Genomic DNA, 21,644 nt, shown 5'->3' with positions numbered 1-21,644 from the left:
GGGGGGCCGGCGCTGGTTATATTGTTGATCTCGGTTAAGGCAGGCACAATTGTTTGACCCTCCTGCCGAAGAGATGGTGTCAAGATACAGGGTTGTCTTTTCCGAGAAACAAGCCTTGGTAGCATTTAGGGATGTATTAGTCGTAGTGGTGGACACCAAATATTCAGATATATCAACGCTGTGAGCGATATGGTACTACCAACATCTACATTAGTAGCTGGGGGTTTCAACGTCGCGGTCATACGGGCCCTCAGCCTACATAGTACGATCGAGAAAGTAGATAAAGCAGAATTTGCAGCATTCCTTTCCGGAACAACTATGATGGGAACTAAGCCATCGATGTCATCCATTTCACTGGTCTGCCGTTCTACTATGCTGCTTCCTACTCACCATTATCAAATAAACCATCGTTGAGTTGGAACTACTAATCAAAGGCTCGGTATAAGTTGTGTTCCAGTAGGGTCCCTAGTCTGTTTCACGAAAATCGCATCATGAACTATGGAGGGATGTCTGAAGCAGTGGTAAAATTGTTCATTTGGTGGCCAATGGTTGTTGCATGAGTTGCCTCACCGAGACAACAAAGCTGCGGTCACCTGAGAGGAACTCGGGAGAGAGGGGGGGGGGGGGGGGGGAAAGAAAAAAGAAAAAAGTCACGACCACCTTGAGCCAGTGAGTGTGATCTGCTGACGCTGTGTGGCCCCCCCGGCGATCCGTAGTAACCAAGCAGCATGCATGCCTTTAGGCTGCCTGCCGACCGGGCCAAACTCTGAAAACGAGAGCCAAGGATCAGTGAATGAGGTAACCCACCTCATGATTGCAATGGCCCTAAAGAAGAGCCCTACATATTAATGATGTTTCATGATTCGTAGGAACAGTTAGCCATGGTATTATTGCCTGCCTCTCCTCCGCTGCTGCTGGCTGTCTCTGGTTGTTGGTGGGTATGGTATGTCGGAAAGGTATGCACAGTAGCAGGACGAGAGCGTATCTAGTAGAGCCTAATCCGAAGCATATGAACAACACTGCCTGCACCTAGATTCACAAAGTCATGGTTTGGTAGATCAATTGTCGTATCTTTTCTCAATAATCACCTGACCCCTTTACTGTAACCACTCTTGAGCTGGTGGATTCAACTAGGCCTCATTATAGACAATTATCGATTATTTTGTCGAGCCATAGCCCTTCCAGACTCTCAGCCTGCCACTTTCCGTGGTGCGCTTGGCCAAGCGCACAAATGCACACAGGAGGATTTCTTATGTGCATCAATCAGCCTGGCCCTTTTGAGGTACCATTTGAGTCGATGTGGGGCATTTCTAATATGATACTTGTTAGTGTGAATGCCAGGTATTGTATTTGTATTTCGAGTCCCGGAGTCGAGCATCAGCAGATAAATTCACATGTGGTATGTATGTTACTATTGAGTACCTAGCCCCAAGTACGTGCATGCTCAGCTTATATCCACACACACCAGCAAACTTCAATGGGATGTATAGACGGTCTGCAGTGTCACCGGAACTATAGCCCGCATATAAACTACCCATGTATGTTTGAAGCTAGATAAGTAGAGAAAACGAAAAAAAGAAGAAGAATGATGAATGAATGAACCCAGCGAATGTGCCTGGCCTCGAATTCGATTTGCAGGACAGCTACGATAGCTCGACTAGTACTCTACTCTCCTGCTTCTACATCCATTCTTCTCTTACAGCTCATGAACGCAAGAGCTGAATGTCATTATGATTGACATTTTCTTTTTACCCTTTTTCAACATGCAATATACACTCTGACCTCGTCTTTAATTCGACGACACGCCTGGATGAGTTCCGAGTGGCTTGCCCCAACGTTTCCGAGCATTAGATTTCTCAAGCCCTTCCCTGTCTCAGCTTGGTATGTGGCTGCAATTAATCTCTCATGTGGTCTGAATACTTGATGTAGATGAGGTGGCGAATAAGGAGATTATGGTTCAACAATGGCATGGTCTCAATTCTTAAGCAGAGCCTTTTCAAATGGTATTATCTGGGATCATGGTCTGCTGAGACTTACTGTCTGTAGTAGCTGATATGCTCGCAGGTCCGCGCAGCAAGGGATTTGCATAATCTCCGTGCCGGTTTTCTCCGTAGGTGTTCTTCCTCTTTTTGCGCCCCAAGGTTCAGTGACAGCTAAGCTACTATTGGCACAAGTCAGAAGACAAATGCAAGAGATGTCCAATCGTGTCCAATCGTGACATGCCTCCGTGAGTCTTATAAGCAACCTACTTAATTCCATGTTTCTGAAGAAGCAATCTGCAAGGATAGGGGAGGTAAGGGAGCTAGGAAACGGCACAGAGTATTTCTGTTATGTTGAGCCGATGAATGAAAATTCATGTACGTCGGACGGTCGTACACGATCGAGGTGCATGCATGCCAAGTCTAATGAAGAGGCATAGAACAGAGAAAGATGGAAAAGGGTGAATAGGGATAAGCAAATCTCCAAAAGGCGGAGGATTTGTCTCTTTGAGCTACCGGTGACAGCTAAACGTGTGAAACATGAGCTTCACATGATCGCCTTTACTATCAGGACTACAACGACCCTTGCTACTATATTAAGAAGCCTAACATTAGCTGCTCCTAGTACTAGATAATAATTAGTACGATATGCGCTTACCCTAGTCATTGTGGGGTTGGCTGTAGATAGTAGATACGTCGTCTCTCTGTTCTCATCCCGTGACTCTTCTGTTTCTGAGCTTGAGTGGATGATGTAAATTTGTGATATGTCATCCGCTTCCAATACGACAGATTTGTAACCCGACGAGAGTTTATTGCCGCTAAGCAACATGCCCATGCAAAGCTGAGCTTACAAGAGACCGTTCGGATGAATGCAGAGGGGGCGCAATTGCATCATGCGGTACGAACAGACACATTGAAGTACTTCTCGACGGAGTACTTCGTTTTTGTTGAGGGGTTGCAGGAAGTACGAATCTCAACGATGTAGTAGATATACTATGACTACTAATGCTCAACGGCTACAAGTATTGGTTGGTCAACTCAAGCGTGGACACGATGAGCTTGGGCCACGAATATGCACGTGGGCAAGGCATCGCCCAATGCATCCAGATCGTTTTTGCAGTATACTTTTACTTTTTCTACTCTGATAAACCAAGACTCTGAACACTACACATGCGTTATGCGCTCGCCTATTTTCGAACCTGGTCAGAGAAGATGCCCTTATGATCCCGCATTGAGATGGTGATTATTGCTACGTCATTGCAGTATTGGCATAGGACCCAAGCATCCTTTATTGCTGTACCTGTGGCGTCGGATATAACAGTCGCATGGTGAAATATTTTCTTATGGCCAGTCTTCCCGACGGGATTCCAAGCCGACCTCCAATCCAACTTCAGTAAGAGTAAAGAGTCAGAGTACATATGCAGCCGGTCCTGGTGGGCAGCCCGAAATACGTTGAAGTCTAGATCCTGGTCAGATATGCGGCGACCGAATACACACGCCTCCCTCCGCACTATTTTGCCTCAGCACTTAGTTAGTACGGAGTACTTAACCCAAGGTTTCCGTTCATTTTTCTTGGGTTGGGTGGCTTGATCTGTATTTACCATACGTATGCAATAGTACGGCTAGCCAATGAACGGGTTTCCAGTGAAAATCGCGGCTGGTCACTTGACACCCAGGGGCCAATGGCAGCACATGATGGCAGAACTACCCTGCCTGTCACCGGAACCGCCCAGTGGACCTTCCACCTCCCGACCTTCTTACTACTTACCTCTTACTGTCCATGTCTTGAAATCTTCATCGGGCTATGACATGGTTGGGAGGTACTAGTGATCCAGGCACCTTTTCTGTGGCTCGCCTTTGGCTTTCCCGATCGGCATTCGACGGGCCGCGGGAAGAAGTTATGAGATGGGTTGAGTGAAAGGCCTGGATCCCTCCAAAGTCTAGAGCTAGTTATAACTAGCTATTGAGCTCAGCGGAGATGTCTGAAGATACACTAGATACGCCCCTAAGGTCGATATGGGTTATTCTCCTTCCCAGGAGAGGGGGGGAAGATTGTTGAGGCGCGCGAGTCACCGAACACTAGAAGAGCGTTGGTTTCTCTTCCATCACTTACGTACAAACTCAGAAGTACCGCCGTGGTTGCTAGTTAGTTAGTTACGGAGATCTCCTGACCAACCCCTCCTTTCTCTACTGCAGGGACAAGGAAGAAATTGGTTTTGCTGGTCTTGTTCTAGCCCACCCCCTGTAAATGCGATGCCAGGAATGGTAGGAATCAAGGCCATTGATCCCGAGCGTGGTCTGCTTGCATTGGTGGAGGAGTTAACTACCCAACATAACTAACGGGAAACATTACTACTGCGATCCAAGGGTGTCTGGGAATGGAGATGCATCACGCCCCCCCATTTTAAGCACCACTAGCTAGATAATTACTGGACGACAATATCAATGTTAAATCTCGAACCCAGGCGTTCGGAGCCAAGGTCATATGCCCATTAGGAATGGGCCCTCATTCTCTCAATCCCAGCAGCAGCTGTCTACCTTACGCCCAATCTGGATGGTTCCACCTTAAAAAGTCCGTCATCATTATTTTCGACCTACTGATCTGCTCAAGTTACAACTCTACCTTCAGATGTAACCTGATTGATGGTATTTATGTTTTATCTACACTTCTGAGCCTACCGTTCCGTTTCATATTCGGTCTAGGAATGACGCCAGCCGCGGACCCAAAAATGTCTCCTTTTTCTTTCTTGATGCGGGACAGATACCAATCGATGTTTTTTTCCTATCCCGATTGAGAGGAGGGGGTGTTGGTTGGTGAGGAGCGGTGCAAAACAGTTTTTCTGTACAGAAGCTAGGATATAAAAAGTAATTACGGAGTATCATATGTAGAAAAACCTCATCAACCGTGTATATAGTGACATATCTTAGCGGCATCGTCTGAGATGGGCAGAAGTAGCACCACCGCCTATCTACTAGCGGTACCCAGGTACCTTGCTTCCGGTAAGGGCAATAGCGTCATAGCAAGACGCAGAGACCTGGGGCAGAGAGAGCGGCCGATCCGGTATTGTATGGTATCAGTACATACGTATACTGACTCATTATTTCCAATCACTACGCCGCGCTCTCTCTTCTCTCTCTCTCTCTTTTCCCTTTTCCATTTTCTTTCATTCTAGCTATTTAATTTTCTTGCCCCTCCGGGGCCGAGCCCACAATATACCCTCATGCCTATGGAGTTTCATCATTAGCTACCAGTTGCCGTAATGAGATGGGAAAATAAAAATAAGATAATTAATATTAGAATCAGTTCAAATTAAAATAAAAGAAAAAGGAAATGGAGTAAAGTGCTAAGATACCCATAGCTTTATATGGGGTACTCTTAACTAGGCTGGTGGGCTATAGGTATAAGTGGTCTCCTTATAATTAGTCCAACTGGGGGGCTTTTTATTATTCGAACGGGAATAACGATCTTTTCTCGAGGACGAACGCTACTGTGTAGAGAATGGTTATTCTTATGCCGGCGGCCATAAACAGCAATCCCTCAGGTTCTCTGTACCAATAATTCCAACCGCCATCATCCACATCTCTGTTGCCTCTCCACACTCTGCCATAGCTCCGTGCTCATCGGTTGTTACCCAGGCTTTCACCCGGGAAAGGTAAAGTTACTGCTACTGCTGCTGTAAGTTGAACCACTCCCGCCCCCTCCCCCCTCCTCCTCCTCCCCCAAGCCAAACCCAAACGTTGCCTTCTGGGGCCTAACGGACTAGTAACAGACAGGGAGAGAACAGTAACAACTTAACCACATATTGAGACAGGCCGGTTTTCGATCGGGTGCTAGTAATCTTCTCCCTCCTTTTGGTATTGGTTTCTTCCAAAGAGTCAGAAAAGCGCCCGTGTGCTCCTGATTCATCGATTTCATTATTAGCATTATTACTTTTCGAAAGTCCCTCTCTATTTCCCCCCCTTTACCCTTTTTTATTTTTCTACTGTCCTCCCTGGTCAACTACGTCCATTACTATTCTTACTGATATCTCTTATTTGCCCGGAGTTGGCTCGTGTGTTCCTTGCCTTCTTCCTCTCCTCCCGGTGCTTTATTCCCGCGTTCCTGCAGCCCTCGCGTGTTCGGGCTTCGTCGTTCCATCAACGTCACCTGCTCAAGTCTCTCCTCTCTTACTATTCTCTCTTCCCTCTTCCTTCTCCTCCGACCGACCATCCCTCCCTTTTGAGAGCCTGAGCTTTCTCTTACCTACACTTACTTATTTTACCCGCCTTTCCTTGAAATTCTACTGCCACACTTTTGCTGAGGCGTGAAATTCAATACCTACCCTTTACAATCCTCCTCCCTCCTCGAATCAGCTGCGGTTCGGTACTCTTAAACTACTAAACTGCTACTTGCTACTGCTGCTGTTTCTTCTCACACATAACTTCACTTTTTCCTCTTTTCCTTTTTCCTTTTTCTTTTTCTTTTCCTTTTTATTTCATTTTTCTCTTCGAGAAACATTTGTCCCCTCTTCTATCCAAACCCTCCTCCCCTCCACCACCCACCGCCCCCCCTCCCTCCCTCATCTAGGAAACCCGCTTCAATCTTTGGGGCGTTCATTGCTCAGGTCTTGTGTCTGCAACTCTTGGCACGCTCCCCAAGTCCATTGGTCCCCTTGGTCTGAGCCTTCCCTTCTACGATTCGCCCGCCTGCTTCTCAACCTTTCATCTCACGCGCACCTCCACTCAACATCCACCGTTCGGATATTCCGCCCATCCAGAGCACCCCTCCCAACTAGTGCTCCACCGAGTACAGTCTGCCCAAAACGGACCTCACGCCTTACTTTTGCGTCCCTTTCCGACATCCGCTGTTGAAGTCCAGCCCTCCATATTCTCGATAGCATCGCCCACGTTGCCGCCCGGTGTTGTCCCCACTAGCCGTCCGTGATGTCACAGAATAGACCTGGGGTCTTCTCGAGTCTGCGCATGGGTGGTAAGAGACGTGCCGTTCTTAACGCAATTGTTGCTAAGCCCATCTGGTGGACTCGATTGCTAACCTTTTCCTTGTTCGTGCTCATATAGAAGTCGTTCGCGAGAAAGTCCAGGATGGACTTACAGGAGAGACCAAGGAGATCTCCTATTCACAATGTAAAATCGTTGGCAATGGATCCTTTGGCGTCGTCTTCCAAACGAAGATGATGCCCAGCGGCGAAGATGCTGCTATCAAGAGGGTTCTTCAGGACAAACGGTTCAAAGTATGCGAGGCCACCAATGCTCGTCATCGCCTACCCGGTCGCTAACAGCCCCTCCAGAATCGTGAACTTCAGATCATGCGGATCGTGCGCCACCCGAATATCGTAGAACTTAAGGCATTTTACTACTCTAACGGAGAAAGGGTATGTCGCTCTCCGTTAAATCACCGCTTGCCTTCCTCTTACTTCCCACCCCTACAGTTCATGCTGCATCCCATCTTACTCGTCGTTCCACCTACTTGTCTGCTGACCATGCTACAAAAATGCCATAGAAAGATGAAGTGTATTTGAACCTCGTCCTCGAATATGTACCAGAGACGGTGTATCGGGCATCGCGTTATTTCAATAAGTTGAAGACAACCATGCCGATGCTGGAAGTCAAGCTCTACATCTACCAACTTTTCCGTTCTCTGGCCTACATTCACTCGCAGGGAATCTGCCATCGTGACATAAAACCACAAAACCTGCTGCTCGACCCGAACACCGGTATTCTGAAGCTGTGTGACTTTGGATCCGCCAAGATTCTTGTCGAGAATGAGCCTAATGTTTCATACATTTGCTCCCGCTACTACCGCGCACCTGAGTTGATTTTCGGCGCAACAAACTACACCACGAAAATTGGTAATTCCTCTCAAGTTCAATCCAGGGGCTCTGCGTATGTACTAATATAAATCAGACGTATGGTCTACTGGTTGCGTGATGGCCGAGTTGATGCTAGGACAACCACTCTTCCCAGGCGAATCCGGCATCGACCAACTTGTGGAGATCATCAAGGTTCTGGGCACCCCGACGCGGGAGCAGATTCGCACCATGAACCCGAACTACATGGAACACAAGTTCCCGCAGATTAAGCCACACCCCTTCAATAAGGTGGGACCAGTTCGTGGAAATAATTTCGACTGCAAATTGCTGATGTCTTTCAGGTCTTCCGGAGGGCCCCCCATGAGGCTATCGATTTGATCTCCGCCCTGTTGGAATACACACCGACGCAACGGCTTTCAGCAATTGAAGCGATGTGCCACCCATTCTTCGACGAACTTCGGGATCCTAACACCCGGTTGCCCGACTCGCGGCACCCGAACGGCTCTACCAGGGAGCTCCCTAATCTGTTCGATTTCTCCAGGCATGGTCGGTCTTCCTGAAAACTCCTTGCTCTTGGCTGCCCCCCATACTGACGACCTGACACTGTCATAGAACTCTCTATTGCGCCCGCGATGAACAGCCGGCTGATTCCTCCTCATGCACGTCCTGCACTTGAGGCTCGCGGGTTAGACATCACCAACTTCAAGCCTCTTACGAAGGAAGAAATGATAGCGCGTCTTGACTGAGTCAAACCGCGCGAATCTGACGAACTACACGCCCTTACGTGTGCAAACATATTTGCACCTGATTGCGGAAATTTGATGTCATGCCCTACGAGCTTATCTTCATTCATCAGGCGGTTCTTGAACTGGGAAAGGTTTATTCAAATCTGTAGACCTAATCCATAGGCTGGGGCATCCGGGAGCTGGCTTCTGTATGGCAGAATACTGAAAGATAGGGTGAAACGTGAGCATGAGGAGCAGGAGAAAGAAAGTTGAAGAGAGAAAAGAGAAAGAAAATACCCCATCAAAAAAAAAACGAGAGGAAAAAAAACAACGAAAAGAAAAAGAAAGAGGTTGTACTGAGAGAGAGAGGGAGTGTGCGTGTGTGAGAGGGGATGGATCTCTGGGAGAGTAGGTGGCGCAGAGAAGATTGTGACTCTTGATGACCAGAAAAGTTTTTGAGAGTGGGAGGTTTTAGTGGATCATGACTGTTTCACGCAAAGGGGTTGACGCGATGGTATAGCCTGGAGTTACTGAGGTGTCTGAGACAGCTCTTGGGAGGGAAAAAAGTGATACCCTTATTGCGTGAGTCTGCCTTCCGGGATCAAGTCTGCATAGCTTCATATCTCGATCGAACGGGCTCTGTTCACAAATTGCCGCAAGTTTATTCCACAAGGGCGGAAAGATGAATATCCTACAAATGCGTCAGATATCTTTGAGGATTTCTTTGTTTGGATGCGCCATACCGCGTGCCTGTCAGTGTGCTTGAATATAGGTATTGGAGGTCTTCTTTCCCGACTTGCCGCGCTAGAAGCCCCGTTCATGCTGTTTCTGCTGTGAATCTATATCTCTTTGTCTCCGTTTTCATCTTCTTGTGGTCCCTTCCGCCTCTAACCTCACCTCTCCGGCCTACTCCCCCTTTCTCTCCTCTTCTCAGCCTCGTCCACTTGGCATTGACGGCCATGAAGCTATCTGGTCCCTGTCTCTAACCTCCCAGAGCAGACGACTCACCTATTTACCTGCTTGCTGCTGTTCCTAGTCATTCATCTTAGAGGCCCCAAAGAACTTTGCCTGGATACTCTCGTTCTCGAACTGTGTATAACCACAGCATTCTGTATTTTCCCTTTGCTTGACTTCTTCTAGCTTGCATGCTTGCAGTTTTCTATGGGTACAAGTTTGCTCTTATGTTTTACTGGGGAAGCATATACACGTATGGGTATTACTTTGTGTTTTCAAATGTTGCTGTGGGACTTCCTTCCCATTCAAGCTCCCCTTTGCCCCCCGTAGCTGTGGCGTAGTCGACACAGTTAGGACCTTCTTATGGAGCAGTAAGTAGTTAAGTATAGTAAGTACTAGTAGTCAGGTCCTGCACGCAGCAATTCCCCCGGCTCCACTGGAGCTCTGGCTGGCTGTGAAGGCAGGAGAAAGAACATGGTTAGATAATCAGCGGGACGGAGGATCCCGAGTCCCGACCAGCAGCTGAGCACTATTGGTGATGTTTTGTTCCTTAGACACATGCCCTTCCTATCGCGACGGCAATACCGCTAAAGAGCTCCTCACTGCCGCTGTCCTTAGAAGCCGTGCTGGCTACAGCTTGAATTGGCTCCCAATATCATCTAGAGACAGTCGTTGCGCAAGACTGCTCGTGTGGACGTAAGGCCCGCTAGCGATGGCCGACTACGAACGCCGGCCTCATGGCCCCAGGGGTGGTGGGCGCAAGAGGCGCTACAGAGGTCAGTAAAATACGCAATCCTGCTGTGATCGAGTCCTTGGCTTCAATTGCTTGTTTGCCAATGGCCACCATGCCCCCCAGACTCTGGTTATGGCTTATAGATGAAGCTCCCTCGTGGCCACTTACCATTAACAATTTCTTGGAATACTGCAGAAGATGATGACTATGACCGCCGCCAGAGGCGTCGTTATGAGGAGCCGCTTGTTGTCAAGGTCCGGAGGCAACTGCTTACGATCGCTGAATCTGTACGAATACCCTTTTTCAATGGCCCGAATATGTGAGACAAGTGCTGTAGCTCACTGCGAACGTTCTTTAGGCTGCCAGACGAGCAGAAGACGACGCTGTAAGCATCGCAAGAAGTGTAACAGACAACTACGAAGATCAGGAGTTCAGGAACTCGTTTGTCGATATTGCGCTTGACCTGTATGGCTTGACTGACTTGGCTGTCCCCCTTTTGGCCTGTTCGAAATCCCGCATAGCTTGGAGCTAATAGTGTTCCTATTATACTAGTGTTTTGGAGCAGCCGCTAAAGATCCCTTTTATCGCCGCGACCGTCCTCATTGCAAACTTCCAGAAATCCGAGCTCGTGTCCGACGTTCTCAACAAGTCAGGCGTGTGCTTGCAGAAGTACATTGACGCTGGCGCGTGGCGCGAGGTCAAGCTTCTTCTGCGGTTCCTGGGTTGTCTCCAATGTGTCTTCGAAGGGGATGGCATCTTCCCGATACTGGAGGAGCTCTTTGCGCGTGCTGTCGACCTTCAAACAGCATCCTCGGAAGATGTAAGCGACGCCGGTATCCCGACAGTTCTCAAGGATCGCAGGTTTGCTAACTATGCGCATACAGTTGATCGGTCTGGAGCTGGTGAAAATTATTCTCTTCACCATTCCGTACGTTATGGCCTCTCCAGCAGCCGGTTTCGAGTCCCAAGCCACCGCACTTCTGGAGAAGACAGACATCATCGCTTCCACCCCACATACTCTTGTGGACCTGGTTAATCCATTCGGCCTGGAGAATGGGAAGTCAATTGCCACGCCAAGTGTCATTAGCCTACTCCAGAATCAGTTACAAAAAGAGTCCGGCCGGGGTTGGGAGCTCGCGTGTCTTCCTAGGCCATGGAGAGGAGCATTAGAGGCACTAAATGCACAAGAGCCCGAGGAAGCACAAGAGGGGCAAGAGACACAGGACAATGGCGCAGAGCCGAAGGCTTATGAAAACGGCCCAAAGCATGCATTCCCCCAGATCACTGTTCCGAGTCCGGTGAAGAATGGAACAAGAGCAATCTTTCCGGAGGTGTACCTTTCCGTGTACGCAAATCAAGACATGGAAACAGTCCCTCCTACTTCAGATATCGCATCTTCCTTGCTGCGTGATGCCCTCGTCGATACCATCAACATTCTTGATTTCAACCGCATTGCGACGGCGAAGTTTTTGATTGATGTCGACTGCTATTTCACGCCACACACCTTCGTGAAGCGAGCGACTCCTTTCGATAGGCTGCGTGATTTACCAGGAGACATCAATCTCTGGAAACCAGAGGATGTTGCTGTGGACGCCGTGTTCTCCCAACTGTTCCAGCTGCCGTCTCCCGAGCACAAACTGGTCTACTACCACTCAGTTCTCACGGAGTGCTGTAAGATCGCCCCGGCCGCGATCGCACCCAGTTTAGGACGTGCCATTCGCTTCTTGTATCGCAGCCTGGAGACAATAGATTTGGACCTAAGCCATCGTTTCTTGGATTGGTTCTCTCATCACTTGAGCAACTTTGGGTTCACTTGGAAATGGAGTGAATGGTAAGGCATATGCACATACAGGACGCAGTACAGATCAGCTGACCACGCATTAGGATTGATGACTTGGAGCTGCCTCTGGTTCACCCTAGGATGGCTTTTATCAATGGTGCCCTCGACAAGGAGATCCGGCTGAGCTTTGCACAGCGTATTAGGGGCACTCTCCCTGACCCATACCAAGACTTGATTACGGAAGGGAAAGAGAAAGACACACCTGATTTCAAGTACTCGTCTGATAGTAAGTTTTTCTACCCTTCGCCTCACGTCCACTCTTTCCTGTTACTACTTCAACAACTCGACTTTGGCTCGGATTCAAGACAATTGGCTAATGTGTTTGTCCAGCTACTCCGTATGCCAACGAAGGCAGAGAAATTATGCAGCTGGTCCGCAAGAAGGCTAGCGATGAGGAGATCCAGCCACTTATAAACGCAATTGAAGAGCAAGCCAGATCTCTCGGTGTCGAAGACCCGCTGCTGCCTTCAACGGACGCCTTTGTTACGGCTATCTGCTTTGTTGGCTCCAAGTCTCTGTCTCATGTACTGTCCTGCATTGAGCGGAACAAGGAACGACTCCTGGCCATCGGGCCCCAATCTGCACAGGCGAGGCGTCAGATCATAACCTCCGTCATGGAGTATTGGGTTGATCAGCCTGGCGTCGGAATCAACATCATTGACAAGCTTCTCAACTACACCATTCTGACCCCGCTGTCAGTCATTGAATGGGCACTGGTAGACAAGCTAGAGGCAGGAACCGTCCTTGCCAAATCTCACGTTTTCGAGATGATCTCCGCCACAGTCGGAAAGGTCACCAACCGCCTGCGCCAGATTGTTGCCGCACGTACTCAGCCAGGTCTCTACGAGCCGCAGCTCAGCGTCCTCGATGAGACGCTCAGTCGTGAGAGGGTTGATATGCAATCTCTTTTCAGGGTCATCGAAGACTCCATCGTCTCAGTGGCCGGCGGAAGCAACGACGAGCAGATGGAAAGAGGAGATGGAAGTGGAAACTTGCCAGAGGATGAAATCATCCGGCAATGGGGCCAGCGCTGGCTCAGAGTGTTCCGCAGGAAAGCCGGCGTCGAGGAATCGTTCATTGCGGATGCCATGGCCACAGCTACTCCTGTCGGCACAGTCGCTCCGCCTCCGGCTCCGGAAGAGACCGCCGCTTCTGAAAGTATCCCGGCAGATGGGGAAATGGATATTGCTGAAGCCGATGCGAGCGTGGACATCGAATGAGCGGGGGAGGAATTTGATTGGCTTTAATCGGCTCAGATGTGCTAGGGACGGGAGATGTTCAATTTTCAGTTCCAGGATTTCTAATATTTATTCTCTTCCCCCTTCTGTATACATACATAAGTTAGGTTGTGGCACTTGTTTTTATCTCGACCAATTTCAGCGGGTGAGGGCGTTCAAACTAAAAAGCAAAAAGACTCTGATAAAACCACTAAAGAGAAGAAGAGAAAAGAAAAGAAAGGAACTGTTTTATTCCATTGAATCTTCTCGTTATGTTCTGCTAACACGAGTTTTTTGGGATTTTCCTGCTGCCTTTCCATTAGGTGTTGTATCTACACCTCTCTATATTTAGCGTAGTGCAGGAAATGATTAGAATGTGAGTATCGAAACCTCCGCTCCCCTTTCCGTCGATTGATCATATGTACAAAGCAAAAGGACAAGAAAAAAACAAACCAAACAGACAACTGGCCGGTACAATTCCGGTATTCCTTCAGAAGCAGGGGCATAACCAGTGACTCAGGGTTGAATTAAAATACACGTCTATAAAGGTGGCTGGAACAATTAATATACTAGAATCCGTGTTATACAAGACGTAGTCAGGGCGGCGTAGCGTGAGAAGGTCGAAAATTAGGGAGAAGCCATGAACTCGTTATATGAAGTCTGGGCCCGGTAACAGAGACAATCTCGTATAACCTGCGTGAAAAGGTCCCTTTTTGAGTGGTCATGATTGTCGTCTTCACAGGTTCTTCTTGGTCTGTGAATCGGCCAGGTACGCCCGGTCATCATCGCCTTCGACATCCTTGAGAATGGTTTCCATCTCCTTGGTCTGTCGCTTCCATTCCTCCTCGCCATTCTTTGTGTCACGGCGGAAGAGCTCCTCGTTGGGCTTGCGATAACTGCCTCCCAGACGATCCCAGAGGGTTGTGAACTGGCCATAGTTATAGTTGAAGTACAGGTGGTGCATGGTGTGGCAGGCTGCTCCATTGATCACCGGGCTGTTGGCAACGTATTCGCCGTCGTGAATCAGCACGGTCCAGAGGTTGATGAATCCGAAGAGGAAGACGTAGGCCAGCTTCTGGAGCGGGAAGATGAACGGGAACACGTGGTAAGGGACACTCTGCGACCAGCCGTCAAGTGGGTGAAAAGCGTGGGAGGCGAAGGGACTAGGCATAATCCATTTGTGGTGAGGCTTGTGCAAGGTCTTATAAATAAGCGGGTGGTGCAGGCCGCGGTGAATCCAGTAGATGCAGAGATCGGTGAACATGATGAATAGCGGGAATTGGATAATACTGTAGTAGGGGAATGGCTCGTCGGAGAAGGTATCATAAAGCTTGGCGTAACCACGGACTTCGGCGACCAGAAAAGGGGCAGTCAACAGGGACATAACCGGCATTGAGCGCATAGTCTGGGCGATCTCCATAGGAATTTGGTTCTTGAGGTATTTAGGGTGATGAACGGTGGTCTTGTCCCAGATGAAGATGTAGGATAGACTTGCGGAAATGAAGTAGACGATGATACCGAAGATCCTAATCCAGGCGCAAACAATGCGCCCACCCTGTTAGCCAAAGGAAAGATTGGAGGGGGCGACAACACCGGAGAAAAATGAACACAAGCGCACATACCAGACGATCAAGAAGAAACTGAGGAATTGACGGTAGATATTGTTCCTTGGCCAGGCGCTCAGATAGGCAAACTTGGAAGGCTCCAAGTAGATCAATTGAGTAGCCGGTTCGTAAACGAAGGGCTGGGTTGCACCAAAGAACGACAGGGTGCTGTTGGTGACAGTAGTGAAGCCGGGGAGCGAGGCGGATGAGGCAAGAGAGAGAGGAAGTAGAGAGGCGTATAGACGATCACCAATAAAGGTGTCCCAAATTTCGAGGGCGATATCCATGGTGCTGGGTTTTGGGCGTGTGAGAATACAATATTCGAGGGGGGTTGTTGCGGAACAAGGCGTTGAGCAATCGCGGGAAGAGGTTATGTGGTTGGCGGAGGAAAGGGGGAGGAGGAGAGTGGGTAGTAGGGGGGAGGAACAAGTTAGAAAATGATTGAAGTGCCAGCCAGTAGTGGTTGTTGGTAAGTACTACTTATAAGCTTGGGCAATGTATAGGGGGTAAGAGGGGGGAAAGAAAGGAATGTAAAATGGAAGAGGAGATGAAGAATAGGTGGAAGAAAGGAAGGGGTGAAGAACCAAGAGAAGAAGATGAAGAAGTTTAAGTAATATAATTTGCAGAATGGCAGTCGTCTGCGTTTTGGAGGAGTAGGAGGAGCCTATCAGATGGCCGTGAGGATCACACCAGGCGGAACCAGACCTGCCGTTCCGTCCGATTTGTCGTAAGAAAGGGTGGAGATGGTCTACCAAGTAGTTACTGAGTAATGTTAGAGATAACATGTATAGTTTTGTCTATATTTGAAACATATGTAGACTGTGGAGTACTCTCAGCAATTAAAAGTAGATGGATTGAGAGCTGATATCGTTGAGTTTCCCTAGTAGTTACCAAGTTCTTCATCTAATAACCGCGAAAGGAACAATAGAAGGTTCCAACGTTATATGGTCTGTTGGGAAGAATAAGAAATTCCGGTTGATCTGATAAGGTCACGGGATGGTATGGTTCAGTACGTTCTTGCAAGTTGCAAACCTTTCTGTATTGTTGCAGTATTGCGGCGGCTATGGCTGCATTTGGGAGAGAAGTTTATGTTTAATACGGTCACACTAAGCGCCGTACTCTTTCTTTTCTCTCGACAGTGAGTTAGTCAGCTTTACCCCAGAATATAGTAGAAACTACTGTGTAATAATTGTGAGTTTTTCCGCTATTCTACGAGAACCATATGTATTTGAGCTTATACTTGAGTATATACTTCCAATTTCAAACTCATACATAGTAGTATGTAGATAGTATGGGCTCGCTTCGGGCGGCAAAACGGGCACGTCCATTGGGTGGCGGTGGTTCTCCGGACCCGGAACAGCCGAGCGTGACCCGGAGGAACCTTACCTAAGAAAGACTAACGAACTCGAACCTGAACTGAACGGACCTTCAACTGTCACTTCATCTCGCTCTCCTCCTCCTTCAGCCTCAGCTTCTGCTCCTCCTTCCCCTCTTCCCTTGTCGTCCTTTCATCGTCTCGCCTTTCATCCATCGTCCGCCCCGGATCGTCGTCCACGCGCATTTATCCTCATTCAACATCCTTTCCCCTCATTTTCTTCTGCTGTTTTCCCCTTTCCGACCACGTTGCCGCGCCGAGTCCTCAGGGGGCGCGCTGTGATGCGGCTGCGGTGATCGATTTCCTCACACCAGTCTCTGTCGCCTAACAGCGACTCCCGTCGCCCATATTTTCTTGTTTTCTCCCGGAGTCGCGGATTACTCTTGCCGTTGAACTAGTTACCCCTTCGGTCGACCACCAACCAATTTCCCCACCACCACCACTGACTTTCCACCCAAGCGACTTTCGTTCCACGTCTCGTTGCTCGGATTGTCTACCCCCTCTATCGTTGTTCAAGTGAACACGGGATTAAAACGACACAAATCTTTCGCGCTATGTATAACACTCATCGCGGAATGGTTCCGGCTCCCAACTCCCGTCTGACGGAGTTGTTGGACCAACTGCGCCAGGAATTCGAGAATCAGTCTCGAAGCACTGGCGAGTTCGAACATCAGCGTATGTTTTGATATTTCCCTGGTCCTTTGTGTTCTTTGGATTGGCTTTGCGACGGGGGGCTTGCTTGTTACGGCGCGTTTCCGTTGGGTTGCACCTTGTGGCGCAGGTTAACGGCGTACGGGTGAACTCCGGAGTTTCAATGCAATGGAGAGCATCCTGTGTCGTCAATTGTTATATCTAACGTTATTTTCCCGCCGTTGGTGTATATTGCTGACCCTTGGTTTCTACCGTCCCTAGTAACCGGACAGCTTCAAGAGATGGAGATGATCCGCCAGAAGGTCTATCAACTGGAACAGGCACAACTCAAGATGAAACAAGAGTACGTGACTTGAGCCCCGGCGGCTCATCCTACCCCATAGCCGAATTAACGCCTTATCTATTGTTGTAGTTACGAAGCAGAGATTCGGGTGCTGCGACATGAGCTTGAATCGCGCGGTGTTCAGCCCGTGTCATCTCACATTGCCGGCCCGGCCCAGCACGCTGGACCTTCTCAGGCTCCGCCACCGGCCCTGGGTCACGGCCCTAGCAATCTGTTTGGTGGCATCATGACCAACCAAGGAGGTAGTGGCCCCGGTCTTCCAGTTGCCCCTCCCCCTCCCCAGGATCAGCAGCCTCCCCAGCATACCCTTCAACAGCCTGCTGCCGCGGCCCAGCAAGGAGCGCCGCAACCACCGCAGAGCTCTTTTGGAGGATATCAGCCTGGTGCTGCTGTGAACGGTATGTTATGACTATGTTTGATAGACAAATTGCCTGACCTCTGACCTCGTGATCGCCTCGATCTCTAAACAGGTTATGGACCTCCCCCTCCTCCTGCTGCCTCCCCCGGCCCTGGCAAGCGGCCCCGTGCTCCTCCCGGCCCGGCCACTCCTCAACAGACCCACCAGCTGGCCTACACATCCGATCCCCGCGTCTCCTCGCCGCAATTGGCCCGCCCCACGCCTCCTAGCCAGGCCCTCGTGCGAGATCGTCCGGGAAACATGCTGGCCAATTGGAATCCTGACGATCTGCCGGCGTCGCAAAAGCGAGAGGGCGCCGATTGGTATGCCGTGTTCAATCCTGAGGTGCAGCGCGTGCTGGATGTGGAACTTGTTCATCACCTTGTCCACGACAGCGTTGTGTGCTGTGTTCGTTTCAGCCGTGACGGCAAGTACCTTGCGACCGGCTGCAATCGCTCTGCGCAGATCTTTGACGTGACCACGGGTCAGAATGTTGCGACGCTGCAGGACGAAAATGTGGACAAGAACGGCGACCTTTACATTCGCAGCGTCTGCTTCAGCCCTGATGGCAAGTATCTTGCGACTGGCGCTGAAGACAAGCAGATTCGGGTATGTGGTCCCGCTGTAACATCACTCGTCATCGTTGATGCCGCTTTGGTGCGCTGTTATACAGAACTGTTGAGGCTAACCTTTTTTTTCTTCTTCTTTTTACCGTTAGGTGTGGGACATCAATGCTCGGACGATTAAGCATATCTTTACCGGTCACGAACAGGATATTTACTCTCTTGATTTCGCTGGCAATGGTCGGTACATTGCGTCCGGTAGTGGAGACAAGACTGTTCGCCTTTGGGATATCCTGGACGGCAAGTTGGTCTACACCCTGAGCATCGAAGACGGTGTGACCACCGTTGCTATGTCTCCAGATGGTCACTATGTCGCTGCAGGCTCTCTCGATAAGAGTGTGCGAGTTTGGGATACCACTACCGGCTACCTTGTGGAACGGTTGGAGAGCCCCGATGGCCACAAGGACAGCGTGTACTCGGTTGCCTTCGCCCCCAACGGCCGGGACCTTGTCAGTGGTAGTCTGGACAAGACCATCAAACTTTGGGAGCTCAACGTGCCCCGTGGCGCCTACCCCGGAAGCGGAGTCAAGGGTGGTAAATGCGTCCGCACTTTCGAAGGTCACAAGGTAAGTACATACTTTCCGATAGCAAAAGACCAATACTGGTTTCGTGGTTGCTGACCTCACGGGTTAGGACTTTGTGCTCAGCGTCTGCCTGACACCCGACGGACATTGGGTCATGAGCGGTTCTAAAGACCGAGGCGTTCAGTTCTGGGACCCCATCACCGGAAATGCGCAGATGATGCTCCAGGGACACAAGAACTCAGGTTCGTACCTAAACCCCCCGAGCACCATGTCTGGCTTGCTAGGTGATCTTGGTTTTCGCTAACTCGGTGACAGTCATCTCCGTGGCGCCCAGCCCTACTAATAACCTGTTTGCCACTGGCAGTGGTGACATGCGGGCAAGAATCTGGAGGTACGTCTTTACTAGCTTACAAGGCATTGATTGTCCTGGTGGCTTTCTTTTTCCTTCTTCTCTATCATGAGCATTGTTGACAAGGTCGCTCGAACAGATACTCTACCTACACTGGACGGTGATGAGAATGATTTGGGAAAGTTTTGGCGCAATTATGGAATTATGTTTCTTCTTTTCGAATCTTCCGTTTCCGATTCTCTCTGCTTGTCGCGTCTTGTTCGACGTCACTACCGGGATTTGCGTTGCAAAAGGCCAATTGCTTTTATTGTCACAGCTCCCATGCACGGGGAAGTGACCTTGGGGGGTTTTTTTCAAAGGAGACGAACTGCTACAAGCGAAGCGAAACAAAAAAAGAGGAAGAAAACAAAATACAATAAAAAGGCTGTACTGGTAGTAATTTCGCGCTGATTTTGTGGTTGTGAATTTATTCTGAGGAAGCTGAATGCAATTGTCACGAGAGCAGTGTGATGATCGGTGGGGGGCAGATGCTTCCTTAGCGGTTGCCATCGTGCAGAGACAACGATAATGATAATCCAGTGGGCTTGTTGACTGCGGCATATTGTAGTCGGCTAGAAGATCAATCACCCCCTCCCGATGCTTCAGTTGACTTCATGGTCCACATGATTTGCTGGCTCCGACAAAGTAGCCATTTAAGAGCGCAGGGATGTACTTCTCTGGCTACCTATACCCGTAAGATCACCTTCAATCGGGATATCCGTAGTCCCCATTACGGGCACCTGCACGTTGCGGGGGGGTGAAATCAGCAGTCGGCACCGCTATTCGGTCACCATGCATATAAATGCATGATCGTAAAACTATGATTGTCTTGGACATCCAGGAAAAGAGCTGGCAGTGCCGTCACTAAGGGGCATAGGCTGCCATGCAATCTCTCGGAATTGAACTAGCATTGGTAGTGGATGCAAGTTGTTGAATTGGTCACGGACCTATGTTCTCGCATTACGAAGAACTGCAGTAGCGGCGTACATCGCATTGGACTCCCATATCGAGAATATATAAACTCCGTGGTCCGTAGGGAATCCACTCGGGGATCTATGGGTCTAAAGCGAGATCGATACCTATCTAGTTGGTCGGGCCCACGGACTTTTCCGGGAAGGCTAAGTAAGCACAGCAGGTGTACCGGACATTTTTGAGGCACTGGCATAGCCGCCACCACCAGAGGAAGATCATAGGTTTCCGTCAGCATCTGAGCTAAATGGAGTTGGATATCGGGATGTGGCAAGGATCTCAGGATCTGCTTCGGCACAAGACATTTGGATTGTGATTAGCAAGTAGCAAGACGGTCAGCACAAAGCTCCTTCTACATACTATACTATGAAGAGTGACAGCCCTCGATTATTCAGATTGAAAGCGTGCATCGCCATGGCTATGCTATGCCTGCGTATCTCGTCTCGTCGTCTTTCGCGTAAACGGCATAAACCCGTAGAGGTGAATAAGCAGTGAGTACGAGGTATGGACCGGGCATGGCTCCAGTGATCTGAGGGCAAGCAAGGCAGGTAGATCCCGGATAGCAATCGGTAAAGTCACGATCACCCAGGGCTGTACTCCATCGTGCTTAGTAGTAGGAGGAGTACGTAGTTGGTAGGAATTGAGTGGGGGGAAGGAGCTCTGGAATCTGGATGGCCTGCGGATGACGATCCTCCAACTAAATGGCTCCTCCTTGTGGGTTTCTGGGACTGTTCCCACTCGAAATGTCCATCTCAGTCGACTTAAACGAGGCTTGGTAAGGGCCCGGAAAAAGCCATTGCCTGGGCTATGCCCGCGGTGTGATGGGAATCGACATACTGCATTGGCATGGGACAACCCAGCAGGTGAGATTAGTTATAGGTCAGTAAAAGATGGCACAGGCATAACCAGCTACTAGTCAGGTAGTTAGTAGGGATACCTACTGTGGGTTAGTTAGTGGATTAGTTAATAGTTACTTAATAAGTGACTAGAGAATTAATGTCTCGATTCCGGGGATCCATTCGCACCTGCTCCACTGCCCCGTCAGTTGTTCCCGTTCCTGATTTTCCAGTCCATGCGGTGTGGCCGATGGTTCCTTCCTCCTTCGGGGATAATGTCACGTAACCTTAGTGGTAAAGTAAGTAAGCCAGCCCGTATTTACCCAACAGATCAAGGCGTGATTTTCCCAAGTCGGCAGTACTAGTATCCAGTCAATTGCCTCTTGACACAGCAGCTAAATTATGTGAACGTGAACCCAAAGCCCCCCTCGCAATCAGCTCTATAATTATAGCCTTTACATATATATATATATATATATATATATATATATATATCTCTCTCTCTCTCTCTCTTTCTTTCTCTTCAACTAATCCATTCTTTGTGTCTGAAATATTGTAATGACATAGAAAAGTAGAAATGTTTGTGAACTGCAAGTTCAGGAAAACTTCCCTCTGTAAGTCGAGGCAAAACCATGGTCACGTATGTGACATTTTAAGGTACCGGCGCGATACGAGT

The 21,644-nt window shown here is 49.2% G+C and overlaps 5 protein-coding genes across 5 annotated transcripts; 4 read left to right on the top strand and 1 right to left on the bottom strand.

Annotated features, from left to right (window-relative positions):
* Positions 1 to 8: 8 nt before the first annotated feature.
* On the top strand, positions 9 to 576 carry BDQ94DRAFT_136093 (uncharacterized protein). Its single transcript, XM_026764800.1, has one exon. It carries the CDS (start codon positions 190 to 192, stop codon positions 412 to 414), a length of 225 nt encoding a protein of 74 aa, XP_026630311.1. The 5' UTR covers positions 9 to 189; the 3' UTR covers positions 415 to 576.
* Positions 577 to 6,902: 6,326 nt separating this feature from the next.
* On the top strand, positions 6,903 to 8,887 carry BDQ94DRAFT_182677 (GSK family serine/threonine-protein kinase; the record flags this gene model as incomplete). The annotated part of the gene is made up of 7 exons (XM_026774216.1): positions 6,903 to 6,948; positions 6,987 to 7,210; positions 7,268 to 7,351; positions 7,480 to 7,828; positions 7,884 to 8,077; positions 8,131 to 8,335; positions 8,402 to 8,887. The coding sequence occupies 7 exons, from the start codon at positions 6,903 to 6,905 to the stop codon at positions 8,533 to 8,535; spliced, it is 1,236 nt and encodes a 411-aa protein (XP_026630310.1). The 3' UTR covers positions 8,536 to 8,887.
* A 1,152-nt stretch (positions 8,888 to 10,039) lies between these two features.
* On the top strand, positions 10,040 to 13,508 carry BDQ94DRAFT_88455 (NCBP1 family protein). Its single transcript, XM_026776761.1, has 7 exons — positions 10,040 to 10,244; positions 10,397 to 10,488; positions 10,560 to 10,666; positions 10,754 to 11,021; positions 11,086 to 12,032; positions 12,086 to 12,267; positions 12,372 to 13,508. Exons 1-7 carry the CDS (start codon positions 10,181 to 10,183, stop codon positions 13,259 to 13,261), a joined length of 2,550 nt encoding a protein of 849 aa, XP_026630309.1. The 5' UTR covers positions 10,040 to 10,180; the 3' UTR covers positions 13,262 to 13,508.
* Positions 13,509 to 13,879: 371 nt separating this feature from the next.
* Positions 13,880 to 15,245, bottom strand: BDQ94DRAFT_88447 (sterol desaturase family protein). The gene is made up of 2 exons (XM_026776760.1): positions 14,881 to 15,245; positions 13,880 to 14,784 (listed from the first exon to the last, which is right to left on the bottom strand). Exons 1-2 carry the CDS (start codon positions 15,147 to 15,149, stop codon positions 13,995 to 13,997), a joined length of 1,059 nt encoding a protein of 352 aa, XP_026630308.1. The 5' UTR covers positions 15,150 to 15,245; the 3' UTR covers positions 13,880 to 13,994.
* A 1,433-nt stretch (positions 15,246 to 16,678) lies between these two features.
* On the top strand, positions 16,679 to 19,678 carry rcoA (putative transcriptional repressor TupA/RocA). The gene is made up of 8 exons (XM_026776759.1): positions 16,679 to 16,912; positions 17,150 to 17,231; positions 17,301 to 17,629; positions 17,702 to 18,237; positions 18,347 to 18,817; positions 18,885 to 19,017; positions 19,091 to 19,166; positions 19,264 to 19,678. The coding sequence occupies exons 1-8, from the start codon at positions 16,792 to 16,794 to the stop codon at positions 19,286 to 19,288; spliced, it is 1,773 nt and encodes a 590-aa protein (XP_026630307.1). The 5' UTR covers positions 16,679 to 16,791; the 3' UTR covers positions 19,289 to 19,678.
* The last annotated feature ends 1,966 nt before the right edge of the window (positions 19,679 to 21,644 follow it).

The sequence above is a fragment of the Aspergillus welwitschiae genome (assembly GCF_003344945.1).
Source record: "Aspergillus welwitschiae strain CBS 139.54b unplaced genomic scaffold BDQ94scaffold_4, whole genome shotgun sequence".
NCBI classification, from domain to species: domain Eukaryota; kingdom Fungi; phylum Ascomycota; class Eurotiomycetes; order Eurotiales; family Aspergillaceae; genus Aspergillus; species Aspergillus welwitschiae.
The sequence above is the reverse complement of the archived record's forward strand: the minus strand, read 5'-3'. Positions and strand labels throughout refer to the sequence as shown.